Raw genomic sequence first — 13,664 nt, forward strand, 5'->3', positions numbered from 1 at the left:
AATTACAGATTAATGCAGATAATGGTGTTATGATTAGTCTCACATAATTTTTTGTTCAATAAATGAGTGGCAAAGTACCAACTGGGATATATGTTAATCAAATCAATCTTCATAAACTATCATCTTGTGTTCAAAATCAAAAGCCTTGTACGATTAACATTAATACAATTCAGAGAAAAGGAGCAGTAAGAATTGATGTTTTGCTCACAAGAGAACAGGTTAAAATCTTGAATGATACTGGCTCACTTAAAATTAAAATGACAAAACCAATGTTGAAAAAATATTCAATAAGAGAGACGAGTGGAGGATTTCTCCCATTTCTAATTCCTTTATTTGCTGGTTTAAATGCGGTTGGAGCATTGACGGGTGGTATTTCAACATATGTGAAAACTGCCAACGAAAGGAAGGCTCAACTCTGAGCTCAAAAATAATTGGAAAGACATAACAAAGAGTTGGAGAAACAAATTAGTGGAAGTGGTGTAATTGTAGATTTTGCTGAAAAACTTGAAAGTCTGCCTGATAAAGCAAGATTGTTTGTTGGAGATATGCTTTCTTCTATCGCACAAGCAGGTGTAAAATTAACTAAAAGAGGTAATGTTTTAAATCTTTCTAATAAATAAATGAGCATTGATGAGTGGTTTAAAGAATTTGGAAAGAATATAACATCAAATTTACAACTTGTCAAATATTGTAAGAAATTAAAAATTCATAATGTGGTTATTTGTATGAGAGATGAATTAACAAACGTGTCTAAACGTACAAAGAATATTATTATGAACTTAGAAGATAATAATGGGAACGGTTCTCATTGGATTTGTATTTTGAATCGTCAAGATAAATATTATTTTGATAGTTTTGGTCTTCCACCACCTGTTGAAGTCATAAAATTCTTACAGAATGGTGCTTATCAAACATTTCAAGTCCAAGAATTAAATTCCAAGTGTTGTGATCAATTATGTCTATATGTGTTATTTCAACTCAACAAAAATACATTTTTTAATGACATTATTTTTAATATAATATGAATGACTTAAATTGGTAAAGATGGTTCTATTTTTGGTGTATCCCAAGAACTGGAAATTGATTTGTCAAATTATTACACAAAGGCACAGGCTGAATGACAGAAATATAGTATAACAAAAAATATTAATATGAAAAATGCTTATAAATTAAAAAATTATCCAAGCCCTACTGACGCGAATGACTTCGTGAGATTAAGTGATTTATCACAATATATATCCTTAAATAAAGCGGCCGTATATTCCAAAGATACAGAAGTGTTGATTTTATCTCCAGGTCATACATAATTCACAGTTCCAATTGAAAGAAATTTTTTATAAAGAAGGGCGTATCGTTTGTCTGAGAATAGAACAACGGGGGTATGATATGAATGATTTAGGGTATAATTGGTCATTTAAAATTGACCTAGAAGACCTGGAACAATTAAATCAGTCTCGTAAGGAAGAATATTCTCCACTTGGTATCGAGAATGAGTTTTGTGGAAGCACGATTAGTAAATAACAAATAAAATAATTTAATAAGGGTAAATATAATAATGGTTTTGCCCTAGTTTATATCATGAAAACAGAAAAAACAGGATTATATATAATAAGTAAGGAAATACAAAATGATTTAACTATGGAAAGATGGGGAGGTGATTTCTGTCATAATATTATTCTGTCATATATTTCTAATACATAAATGACAGCAAGAAGGCTTCAAGAAAATGATCATTTCTGTGTCCAAGCATACCTTCAAGAAAAGGGTATTCGGTATTTTAATAAATATGTTCTACAACATAAGAATGATGTATTTTCAATAAAAGATTGGCTTTATGCTGATGTTGATAAACCGACAACTTTAGAGTTAATTAAAATGTTAAATAATGAAAAAATTATAAAGTTAAGAAAACGTAAGGCTCTTTTAGAAATTCAGAATAAATTTTATTGGTTTCCTGTTGTAAAAAAAAAATATTTTGGATACAGGAATAACAAGAAATCCTGATGAATATATGTATGATATTCTATGGGGTGTAAGTGATTCAAGGATAGTAAGGGACGAGGAAGAAGTTGAAGAGAGAGAAGAGGAGAGAGAGAAGAGGAGGAAAAGGAGAAGAGAGAGGAGGAGGAGGAGAAGGAGAAGAGAGAGAAGGAGGAAAGAGAGAAGAAAGAGAAGGAGAGGGAGAAGAGAAATAATGAGAGGGAGAAGAGAGAGAAGGAGGAGAGGGAGGAGAGGGAGGAAAGAGAGAGAATAAATAAATATGAAAATATGGAAACCAGTGAGATTAAAAAATGATTGGAGGTATTACAGAAAATAAATAAATCTCAACGCACCGAGGAGGAAAACAAAGAATTGACAAGTCTATTGACATCGTTTTCAAGGAGAAGATATTGATGTTAATTAAAGTTTTTTTCATTTTTTTCTCAAATAAATGGAGGAGAGAGTAAAGACGTTTCTTAGGATTCTTTATGTTTTAAAAATTAAGATTCAAATGTGCATGTTGGAAACTAAAAAGGTTTTTGCACTCTGTAGGAATTTTTCTCATAAATAAATGAGTTATTGTCTCAAATGTAAAAAGAAAACTAATACTAAAAAATCTCATATTTTAAAAGTAAAAACAACAGGGTTATACAAAAAGGTATATGTTCGGTGTGGTTCAAAAAAAATCTATTTATCTCCAAACACAAACTCGGAGGAGATATACAAAGGTTTTTATCAGGAAGTAAATTTACAACTACTGGAATACTAGGGGAATTACATCTACCAGGGTATTCTTTCTGTGGTCCAGGCACAAACTTGGATAAAAGATTAGATGAGGCAGACAATCCTAAACCATGGAGTAAACCCATCAATAGGGTTGATGAAGTGTGCACGAGGCACGATATTGATTATGGGAATACCACAACGTTGGAAGAAAAACATGAAGCCGATAGAGAAATGTTGTATAATTTGTCTCTGATACAAAATCCAACCTTGAGAGAAAAAGTTGATAGGTTCATCGTGAAGAAGATGATCAGTGCTAAATTGAAACTTGGACTTGGAAATTCAAAAAGCTTATCGGCTCTAATGATGTCATTCAGACTTTAGAACAATTAGCTGATGAATTACATTAACCAATATTCACAAAGTTTCAGAGAAGGAAGGTTTATTCCAAGGAAGTTGATTATATCTGGTCCGCTGATTTGATTGAACTCAATAATGATAAGGGGTACAAGTCTGCTTTAACCGTTATTGATTTGAGGAGTAGATATGCGTGGGTTGTCCCTTTAAAAAACAAAACAGGTAATACTCGTATGTTAGCCTTTCAACAGATATTTACTAAAAGTAAGAGAAAACCTAAAAAAAATTGTGGACTGATGAGGGTAGAGAGTTTTATAACAAGACATTTATGAATTTTCTAAAAAATAACTATTACATTATACAGTACCTTTAATGAAGGAAAAGCCATTGTTATTGAACGTTTTAATCGTACCTTAAAAGAGAGACTATATAAAAAAAATTCACACAACTCGGTTCACAATAATGGTAATCTTTTATTCAGGATATTGTAGATAAGTATAATGACACGATTCACACGTCAATGAATACGAAACCATCAGAAACATTTACAAAATTAGAATGTGAAAAAGAGATTAATGTCAGAAAACCTAAGTTCAAAGTTGGTGATATCGTAAGAATATTGGTGGAAATCGCATTTTGAAAAAGGTTAATGGACAAAGCGATGGACAAATGAGCTTTTAAAAATTGTTGATGTTATAGATACAGTTCCTTGGACTTATAAGGTATATGATTTAGAAGGGGAAGAGATTTTAGGTTAATTTTATTCACAGGAATTACAAAAGACAAAACTAAGCAGATAATACTCATGGGAGCAATAGGTTGGCGCTTCACTCCCCTCTACTATACACCTTTATGGACACTCGAGGACCAAGTCCGAGGTGTATAACAGGTGGCATCTGCCGAGGGTTAAATTTAAAAATATATATAATGTGTGTCAAGGGGGACGTTCTTAGATCTGTGAACCCCAAACACAGAGTCCTCAACTGAATAGTCAGTCAAGGCTTAACTTTTGTTTGTTGGTGTGTGTGCAATGGGGGACGTTCTTAGATCTGTGAATCCCAAACACAGAATCCTTGACTACATCGTCAAGGCTTAACTTTTGTTTGTTGGTGTGTGTGCAATGGGGGACGTTCTTACATCTGTGAACCCCAAACACAGAATCCTTGACTACATCGTCAAGGCTTAACGTGTGTGTGTGTGTGTGTGTGTGTGTGTGTGTGTGTGTGTGTGTGTGTGTGTGTGTGTGTGTGTGTGTGTGTGTGTGTGTGTGTGTGTGTGTGTGTGTGTGTGTGTGTGTGTGAGATAATATAACAGAGAGCAGAATCAACCCCAACGCATCCCGAACCCACCCTTACCCGCCCTAACCCTCACATTCAAAATCTCAATCCCAACGCAAACCCCGCCCTAACCCTCACATTCAAAATCTCAACCCCAACCCAACCCTCGCCCAACACAATATCTTTTTTTAAATTCGTATTTCAACAATATATATTTTTTGTGTTTTTTTCTCTTCTTCCAATTCTGTTTTTTAAAGCTTTCAGGTTTGATTGAGTAGAAAGGGGAGTAAGAACCTTCCTGCATCTTCTTCCCAGAACTAACAATATATTTTTTTATGTTTTTTTCTCTTCTTCCAATTCTGTCTTTTAAGGCTTTCAGGTTTGATGAAGTAGAAAGGGGGAGTAAGAACTTTCCTGCACTTTATTCCCAGAACTTTCTTGATATTGCTCTCATCAAGCAACATCCAACAAAGAACTACATCGATAGGTTGAGATCCCCAATAGTCTTCTTGGTAGAAACCACATTTCAAGTCTCCAAAATAAACCCAACTTTCCAAGTCTCCAAGGTATAACTACATTCCTGTTGAGTTTCCAAGATATGTATCACATTGTGAGTTATCAAGCCAGAACCCACATTTCAAGTCTCCGAAATAAAACCAACTTTCAAAGTCTCCAAGGGATAACTCATTTCCTGATTTTTTTCAAAATTTGTCAGTCTCCAAGGTAGGCTCCATATTTAGAACCATCTTGGCAGAACCCTTTTCCCGAGTCTCCAAGATAGTTATTTAAACCATCAAAGCAAAACTCATTTACTGATTTTTTTTCAAAATTTGTGAGTCTCCAAGGTAAAACTTGTATTCTGACTCATCAAGGTATAACTTGTTCAGTGGGTATTGTCTTGATAACTCGCAATCAGTGCTATTGCTGTAAAACTCTTTTTCAGGATTTTGCTGGTCTCCAAGGTATAACTCTTTGGTTGGGTCATCAAGGTCGAGCTCATTCTGTGGGTCTTGGTCGCTCACAAGGTCTTCAACCAAACCGACAATTTCGCCCCAAGTTGTGGCAAAAGCAGTATTTTCATTTTGTATTTCAGATACAATTTCCTGTGAGAGAAAATATTCATGTATTAATTCAGTGATTTAATTGTTAAATTATTATATGCTTAAATCAAACTCTGTAAATAGGAAAATAAAATCTTACCTCAATAGATAAGAGGTTTGAATCCAGTTCATCAACTTGAAGGTTTAGTTCCATACAAGTAGTAGAACTCCAAGGAACTCCAAAGTCATCCCACTCAAGCTCAGCACAGCAGTCCATTCTCAGTAAAAGTAAAAATATGTTTAAATTCAGTCTGGGTTTGAAGCCTTTATAGAGAAAGACTGGTGTGTGTGTGGTTTCCTTTGGAAATTCCCTGGGCAAACCCAGACAAGCCTTGTGAGTCAGATATTGTTAGAATGGAGAAAAAAATTTTCAAAATGGAGAATTCTTTTGAAAATCGATTAACAGGAAATGATGTAAGAGTATGTGGTCCTCACAAAAGAGGGTGGGGCTGAGTAAAAGTGGGCGGGGTTTAGTAAAAGTGGGCGGAGCTTAAGGAAAGTGGACGTGGTTCATGGAAACTGGGCGGGGCTGAGGAAAAAGTGGGCGTGGATTCTGAAAAAGTGGGGTGGCTTATGCAAAAAATAATCTGCAACTCAGGAGGTGGTCAAACAAGAGCGTTAAGAGAAGTATATCATTTCATAATGACACAAAAGGGGTATCTTGGAAAATATAAAGATTCAAATGTTTTATTTTTAAATATTTTAGATGGGATTTTTGTGCAAAGAAAATTAAACTATTGAAGGAATTTGAGAATGAACAAATCTTTATAGGTTCAATGAGTGAGCTAAACAATATGCATTGGTTATTTGAAAAAAAAAGTGCTCCGAGGCTAAAAGGGGAGGCTATTAAAATCTCCATTCACTTACATGTTTTAGATATTTCAACAGCAGAGAATTCAACAGGTTGGGATAAAAAGGAGGTTTATTTTTTTAGGGAAAAAAATATGAATCACTGAGAATCCCCATTCACTTAACATGTGGGAAAGTGAGCCAGAATCAGTATATCTGCCCGTGTGTGTGTGTGTGTGTGTGTGTGTGTGTGTGTGTGTGTGTGTGTGTGTGTGTGTGTGTGTGTGTGTGTGTGTGTGTGTGTGTGTGTGTGTGTGTGTGTGTGTGTGTGTGTGTGTGTGTGCGCGCGCGCGCGCGTCCCGACCTTGTTTACATACTTTTTGGAGGATCATCCCTGCATCTTTTTACATTTCAAAAAAATATTTTTATTACTTGTTTCTTTACTCTTTTTGGAAATACAGTTTCTGTAGATGTTCCACTACTGATTTACAAATGTTGTAGTACATACTTTATAGACGTGCTCACATTGTAATGGTACTGTACATACTTTATAGACTATCTAACGTTCTAAATAGTACGTACTTTATAGACATATGTGTGGGTTGTTGCTGTCACAAACATCCTGATAATATTCCACCGTTAACCACGCCCACATGTAGGTCTGAATGGCAAATGTGTCTAGCGGCCCCGCCCCCATCAGGCTGATTGACAGTCACAGTCCCGCCCACCCCTCTGAAGATGTTCTTTGGCAAAAATGCTGTTTTTTATTTTTTAAAATTAATTCTTTAATTATTATCGATTTATTAATTACTTATTTATTATATTTCTCATCCTGGCAATATCTCCGGCATATTTTGAGATAGGAAGCCGATATTTGGACATGAAGGTGAACAAGTGATTTGGCTATAAAGGGTATTTTTGATTTATTGATGAATCAATTAATCGATTAATTATTCATTTTTCGATTAATTACTTAATTTTCAAAAAGTTACAGATTTGGATGAAACGGTGGTGGTTTAGGTATGCTATTTGCAATTGATTGAGAAATTAATTATTTTATGATTATTATTCACTTATTTTAATGATGCAATTAATCAATCAATTATTGTACACTGCTCCCTCCCAATTCCGACTCCATGTGCAGCAAGGCGGCATCGCCGGGTGCCTGGCGATGCTGCGCACTGAAGGATTTGGTATTTAGTTACTTGTCATTGGGGCGGTGTACTTTGAATGTACCGCTACTTCTTTCTGTTCCATTTATTATTAGTGTGCTACCAGTTTCACCGGCAGGGAATCTGTCTGTCTGTCTGTGTTTATTTGTCTGTCAATCGCCTGCAGGTCACAATTTAAAACTGATCTTCAAGAAACTTCACCAAATTGTAGTGGTGGTCTCAACTGAGAAACTTATTGATTTTGAGGTCAAAGGTCAAAGGTAATCTTGAGGTCAAATTTCTAAAATCGTCATTTTTTTTCATCCGATTGAGTTAAAATTTGAACAGCATTTGCATATTGTATCACTGAATTGGGAAAACAACTATTTTTGAGCTCATATTAGGCAAAAAGGTCAACTCAAGGTCGAACTTCTAAAATCATCAATTTTTTATCTGAAAAATTGTCAACTATTTTCATCCGATTGACTTGAAAAGTAAACAGCAATTTCTTAGTACATCACTGAATTTGGAACCCAACTATTTTTGAGATCAAAAGGTCAAAGGCCAACTTAAGGTCAAACTTCTAAAATCATCAATTTATATCTGAAAAATCGTTAATTTGCATCTTATTGACCTGAGCTTTGATTAAGATTGTCAATTTTCGTCTTAATGAAATGGACAATTTGATGTATCCATGGCAACCTTAGGGGGGTGCATTTTGCAAGTTTCGTGCTCTGCACGTCTTTTTCTTGTTACTTACGAAATCTAAAAATTTTGTAAGTATATTGATGACTTCCGTTTGTTTGTTTGTTTGTTTGTTTGTAGGCACGATAACTCGAGAACGGAAGAAGCTACCATTGTCAAATTACACCACGTGATTCAGGAGCGTGATGGCTAGTGCTGATTAGATTTTGGTCAAAATCGGTCGAAGGTCAAGGTCACAGTGAGGTCAAACATAATTCCGTAAATTCATGTGGAGAAATGGAGTATTTTTGCTTCGCTCGACGTTATGAGTTCGTTTTAACTTCGATTTTAATTTTGTCTTCGGTTTTTGCGATCGCTTAGGACGCTTAAAACTCGGTTGTTGAAATTCTGGTAAAAATCGGATGTTTTGGAGACGTTTTAAGATTGTATAAAAAATATTTCACTCGACGCATCACAGGTCGTCCCATGATGCAGTGCGCTCGAGCAGACACGTCGTTGAGTTACGTTAAGGTATAATATAATTGTGTGGAGAAATGGAGATTTTTGCTTCGGTCGACGTTACGATTTTTGATGGTTTGATACAGAATCATCGTAGAAACTTCTGGTTTGCGTCGCTACCTTCTCGAGAGACAGCTTTTATTAGACAAGGTCAGAGGTCAAGTTGACGATTTCGTAAGTACCAGTCTATGACTGCTTGTTTGTTTGTTTGTCCGCCCAGACATGAGTACGATTTTTTTCTTTGTAACCGCTTGTCAGATTGACACAAATTTTCACCATCTTAGTGACTACTCGTGTGAAATGTTTTAATAATTATGACGTCATAGGCCACATGCTGTGGCAGCCATGCTGGAAAAAAGGAAAAATTTTGGACCTCTGTATCTCCAAAACCGCACCGTGGAAAAATTGAAAATTGGCACATGTGAAGTGCTCCCCATGGGGAATAAGTGTGATTTTTTTAATGATTTTGTATTTAGTTATTTTAGTAAGTATAGGTGCCCTCGTTATGACATCATAATTACATATGTAGAACGCAACACCCGATCAGTATGAAACTGTTTGAGCAGCATCTTAGAGATAAATTGGTGACCAAAAAAAATTGATATTGTTAGTCACATGGTTTGGCAGCCATATATATATATATATATATATATATATATATATATATATATATATATATATATATATATATATATATATATATATTGGTGCAGATCTGGCGGTGACGGGATTCGGACGAGTGCGTCAATCACTGTCCGTAACCAGTTTGGGTTTTCGCACCCTACTCTCGACAGCCAAATGTTACAGATTCGGCGCTACCCTAACCACCGCCGTCTCCGGGGTTATAACGCCGGCTGGTTTGGCACAGGCCTCGGGTCACGCATCTCGAATCGCGATACCAACATACCCCTGGACCTTACCAGTTGGGGAAATAGACCCCGGTTACAGACTGGTTTTGGTCAGATACCGAGCGAATTCTGCCAGTCTGTAACCATTTTGGTTTTTATATCCAAATCGAGCGGATCGTTCCTCGGCGCGGCACGAATTAATTCAAAGCAGAAACTTCATATTAATCAGCCAGATTTATTGGGGACATCGGGGAATACGACACAAGCAAAGCATTCACGACAATGTTATAATTAATCTATAACCCGTTCTTAACTCGGGAGCTACGGATTACGGGTTTCGAAGGGAACTCTAACGAGATAAACCTTAAACGACATGCAGACAAGACACGGAGTACTTGGTGATGTTTCATGGACGAGAGGAAAGTGTCAAAAGTACGAATGTGGCTCATGACAAGCCGATGTCCACAGATTTGAGCTACCAAGCTCAAACACGCCGCGTGGCAAAATGGCACTCGTCCATGTGTCGCAGCCCTCACTAACGCAGCCTCGGCGCGTTCAGACCCCACGAGGTCGAATGCACCAGAGTGAAAGATCGATGGTGGGTTTCAGCTGGTTTCTCCCAAGGTCCAGTATACAAGTCCAGGCCTGGCCTGTTCACCAGACCAGGCCAAATCGAGGTGTTGGGCTCCGCAGGCTGGGTCCATGGGATTCCAAGACGTCGTCGAGCCGTGAGGTGAGTAGGGACAGTCAGAGGCTCCGTCACTGGACTCCGGATGAACCTGTCGATATCTCCTCACAAAAGCCGATCACGCCCCACCTCGGCGCTCAGTTTCACCACTGCCGATCGCAGACTCGGCGTGCTCAGGTTCAGTTTTTCTCCCGGCAGATTCACCCTGCCTTTCCTTTGCTCGCGCGCCCCGCCTCGGCGCTCTCCCGGCACCGCTTGCCTTCGCGGCGACTGCTCGCCTCCCAGCCGACTGCTCCTCATGAAAAACCCATCGCGCCACCTCGGCGCTCAGTTTCACCACCGCCTTCCCCCGGCGCTCCTGCAGTCTTTTCCTTCACTCACTCGCCTCAAAACCGACTGCTGACTCACACACAGCCAGCCCTATTCAGCCAATCGCACCACACCGGCGCTCAGTTTCACCACCGTCTTCCTGCAGTCTTTTCCTTTACTCACTCGCCTCAAAACTGACTGGCTCCTCCCTTCAGTTTCACTTGCTTCTCTAGGCCACTCCCCTCTCAGCGCTGGGCGGGGACTATTGTCGGGAGAGAGGAAGGAAGAAGAAGAACCTCTCGGTCCACCACCAATGTACCAACGATAGCCTCTTACACCTCCCGACACACATGTAGCGTCCATTTACTGAACAACCTGGTTGTTAGACGGAGACTTAATTCCTTTGGTACCAGGTCTCTTCGGAAAATCCTTGGCTATCGCTGGTCGGACTTTGTGTCCAACGAGCGGTTGCTGAGAGAGACTCAAATGAGATTTGTTACCTGCATAGTCCGTGAGCGTCAGTTGTGGCTGTATGGACATGTGGCTCGTTTTCCTTACGCTGATCCTGCTCACCAGATTCTCTCAGCGAGGGAGTCTCATGAGTGGAGGAGGCCAATGGGCCGACCACGTGCCTTGTGGTTGCAGCAGGTTGATTGGCATCTCAAGGAGATGGGGATGGGCCAGGCATCTACCTGGGGGATGGCCAGACGGAGGCCCCTGGAGTACCGGCAGAAAGTGGACGCAGCGACGCGCTGCTCCGGCGCATGCTCCCATACCTGACCTGACCTGACACCGAACATTTTGGGACAGATTACGTCATTTCGAAAGTCACGTCATATTTGGATGCATTCTTTGACCTTTCTCTTACTCATCATGTTCATTGCAGACAATTTAGGAGTTTAACTGCTATTTTTATGTACCACAAAAAAGGTCGACGTCAACTTGGAACCGCCCTCGTATCTTTTTATCGTTTGACTTTTATCTTCAGAATTACCAGGTCGCTATCGAATTGGCAGTAAAAACCCTGTTGGCTTGTTTATTACCTGCAGGAAGGGGGAAATCTTAATACTCTGCCTGCTTTTGTTTACATATTACATAAACCCAGACTTGCTGTTGATTCTTCACTCCCTCAAGGCAGCTGAGGTTGAGAACTTAAATGCCATCAAAGAAGAGGCGCTGAGGCCCCAAAGTCCCCTGAACGAATTGGAAAATAACATCTCTTCCTTTATTGTTACCTCCGCCACCGAAGTTGACGGAGGTTGTTTTCACCCCCGTCTGTCTGTCTGTGAGCACGATATCTCAGAGAGATGTGGACGGATTCAGATGAAACCTGGTGGGCAGGTTGGGTGTGTGACAAGGATGAATCGATTTGATTTTGATGAAGATCCGAATCCAGATACTCGGATTTTTATTTATTTATTTATCAAGCGATTCTTCACCATTGCGAGATGGGGCCCCAAAACGATAGATCGCATGATATTTCAAAAAGTTGTTGACGGATTATGACAAAACTAAGTGGATGAGTTTGGTAGGTGACAAGAACGAGCCAATTCGATTTTGGTTTCGGTTCAGATGCAGATCAAGCTGATAAGTGATATACAAAATGTAGTGTTCAGCCCGGCGGAGGTGTGTGCTGTACTTAGTGTCATTCCAGTTTAGTTATAATTTGCTTCGATTTATTTTACACTTGGTTGAAATAAACATAATCAACCACAGGTGTACCAATGAAGGTGTTTCTTTTTGTACTTGACAATACGTTACATTCTTTGTTTTTGTTTGCAGAGTGGCCTTGTCATAAGAATTTCTCCAAACCAGACATTTTTGCTACTCCAAATCATCCTTACATTCCTCCTTTACATCACGCATGCAACTGGAACATTATGGCTCCTGAAAACTACTTGGTCAGTTTGTGATTCGTTTTGCTGTTGAACGATGAATTTACGAGAAAGTCATTGACTTGATGAATTTACATACTTCAGTTTTAATACAGACCGTTTCAGTGATTTAGTGAGTAACGGTGGGTGCAGGAAAAGTAACTCCATCCCACTCAGGCTGCACCCCTGGTGAAGATACTCGAACATTTCTCAACGAAAGGTAATTGGTGCTTTTGTGAAATTGCATGCCACTAATATAAAATGTCAAACTTGTTTTGCAGGTACATCTGGAGTTTCTGTATTTGTACTTCGGCTGGAAAGGGTGGTGTGGACTTGCGAACATAAGTGTGGAAGCCATTCCAAATGAATCAAACACAAGTGTGGAAGCCATTTCAAGTGCAACGTCAACCAACACAAAATACCTTTGTGGCTCTATGGATATGCTGCAACCATTTCAATCGCCCAGATTCCATGTCACCTTTTGGAATTTGATAAATCGAGGCGATGGAGCTTTTGCATACTTCTGGTTCATAAGAGAGGGACAAGGTTGGTCATGGTGTTACTTGAATTGCCATACTACTTCTGTTTTGCATTCAAGGGCCGAGTTGAGAAAATATAGTTTGACCATCAGATGGAAATCTTTTGTACGCAGCACATGGCTGCAGGTAGTATCAATGGCTGGGGGAACAGCTGTGCTGCTAATGCTGTGCCCCTATAGAGGATGACATCCATAGAAACCCTGTAGGTTAGAACAGGAATTTGTTCAGGGTGCCTACTCTTCATGAAGGACACCGTGGGATCTTTAACATCCGCCAAATAATACCGGTGGATGGTACGCCCGATTGAACGTCCAATGAAACGTTCCGCCTGTGAAACACCAGGATGACAGTTTGTAGCGGGGCTGAGATTCAACCCGGACTAGACAGCTTAAGGGACGAATGTGTGTACCTCTAGGCTATCCTGCCTATCCCATCATGTGGAAATGAAAGAGATAGGAGAGGAGATTGGGACCATACTCTGTGCAGAGCGTTTGGTGCTGCTTAAGTAGTCTCCTTGGCTATTGGGCACAATCCTGGACGGGTCGCCACTCCGACACAGTATACCAGCATGCTGGCACTCATTTTGCTGACCTTGGAAGGATGACAGGCCGAGTTAACTCCACCTGGTATTAATTCAACAGCTGAACGGGATTTGAACTCAGGACCATAGCATCCAAAGCCCATCAATCAAACCATCAAGCCAACACCAGGCATAAAGAGATAGAATGACTTGGTTTTTCAAGCTAGCCATCAGTTAAAAATCATCTTAATTAACGAAATGCCTCAAAGGTAAGAGGAGAATCTGATGTGTTAACAACAATAAACA

At 39.1% G+C, this 13,664-nt stretch overlaps 2 protein-coding genes across 2 annotated transcripts in view; one reads left to right on the forward strand and one right to left on the reverse strand.

Moving 5' to 3' along the window:
- LOC147010159 (tolloid-like protein 2) overlaps window positions 1–13,664 on the forward strand; it is a 113,145-nt gene that overhangs the window by 58,400 nt on the left and 41,081 nt on the right. The window contains exons 8-9 of the mRNA XM_085860772.1: window positions 12,208–12,326; window positions 12,581–12,845. Of these exons, the coding sequence (XP_085716898.1) occupies window positions 12,208–12,326; window positions 12,581–12,845 (384 nt within the window). The remainder of the gene's footprint in view (window positions 1–12,207; window positions 12,327–12,580; window positions 12,846–13,664) is intronic.
- Window positions 1–13,664, reverse strand: part of TMEM220 (transmembrane protein 220) — a 144,384-nt gene that overhangs the window by 49,245 nt on the left and 81,475 nt on the right. The window lies entirely within an intron of this gene.

The sequence above is a fragment of the Eptatretus burgeri genome, chromosome 17 (assembly GCF_056783735.1).
Source record: "Eptatretus burgeri isolate ZD-2024b chromosome 17, Ebu_testis_v1, whole genome shotgun sequence".
NCBI classification, from domain to species: domain Eukaryota; kingdom Metazoa; phylum Chordata; class Myxini; order Myxiniformes; family Myxinidae; genus Eptatretus; species Eptatretus burgeri.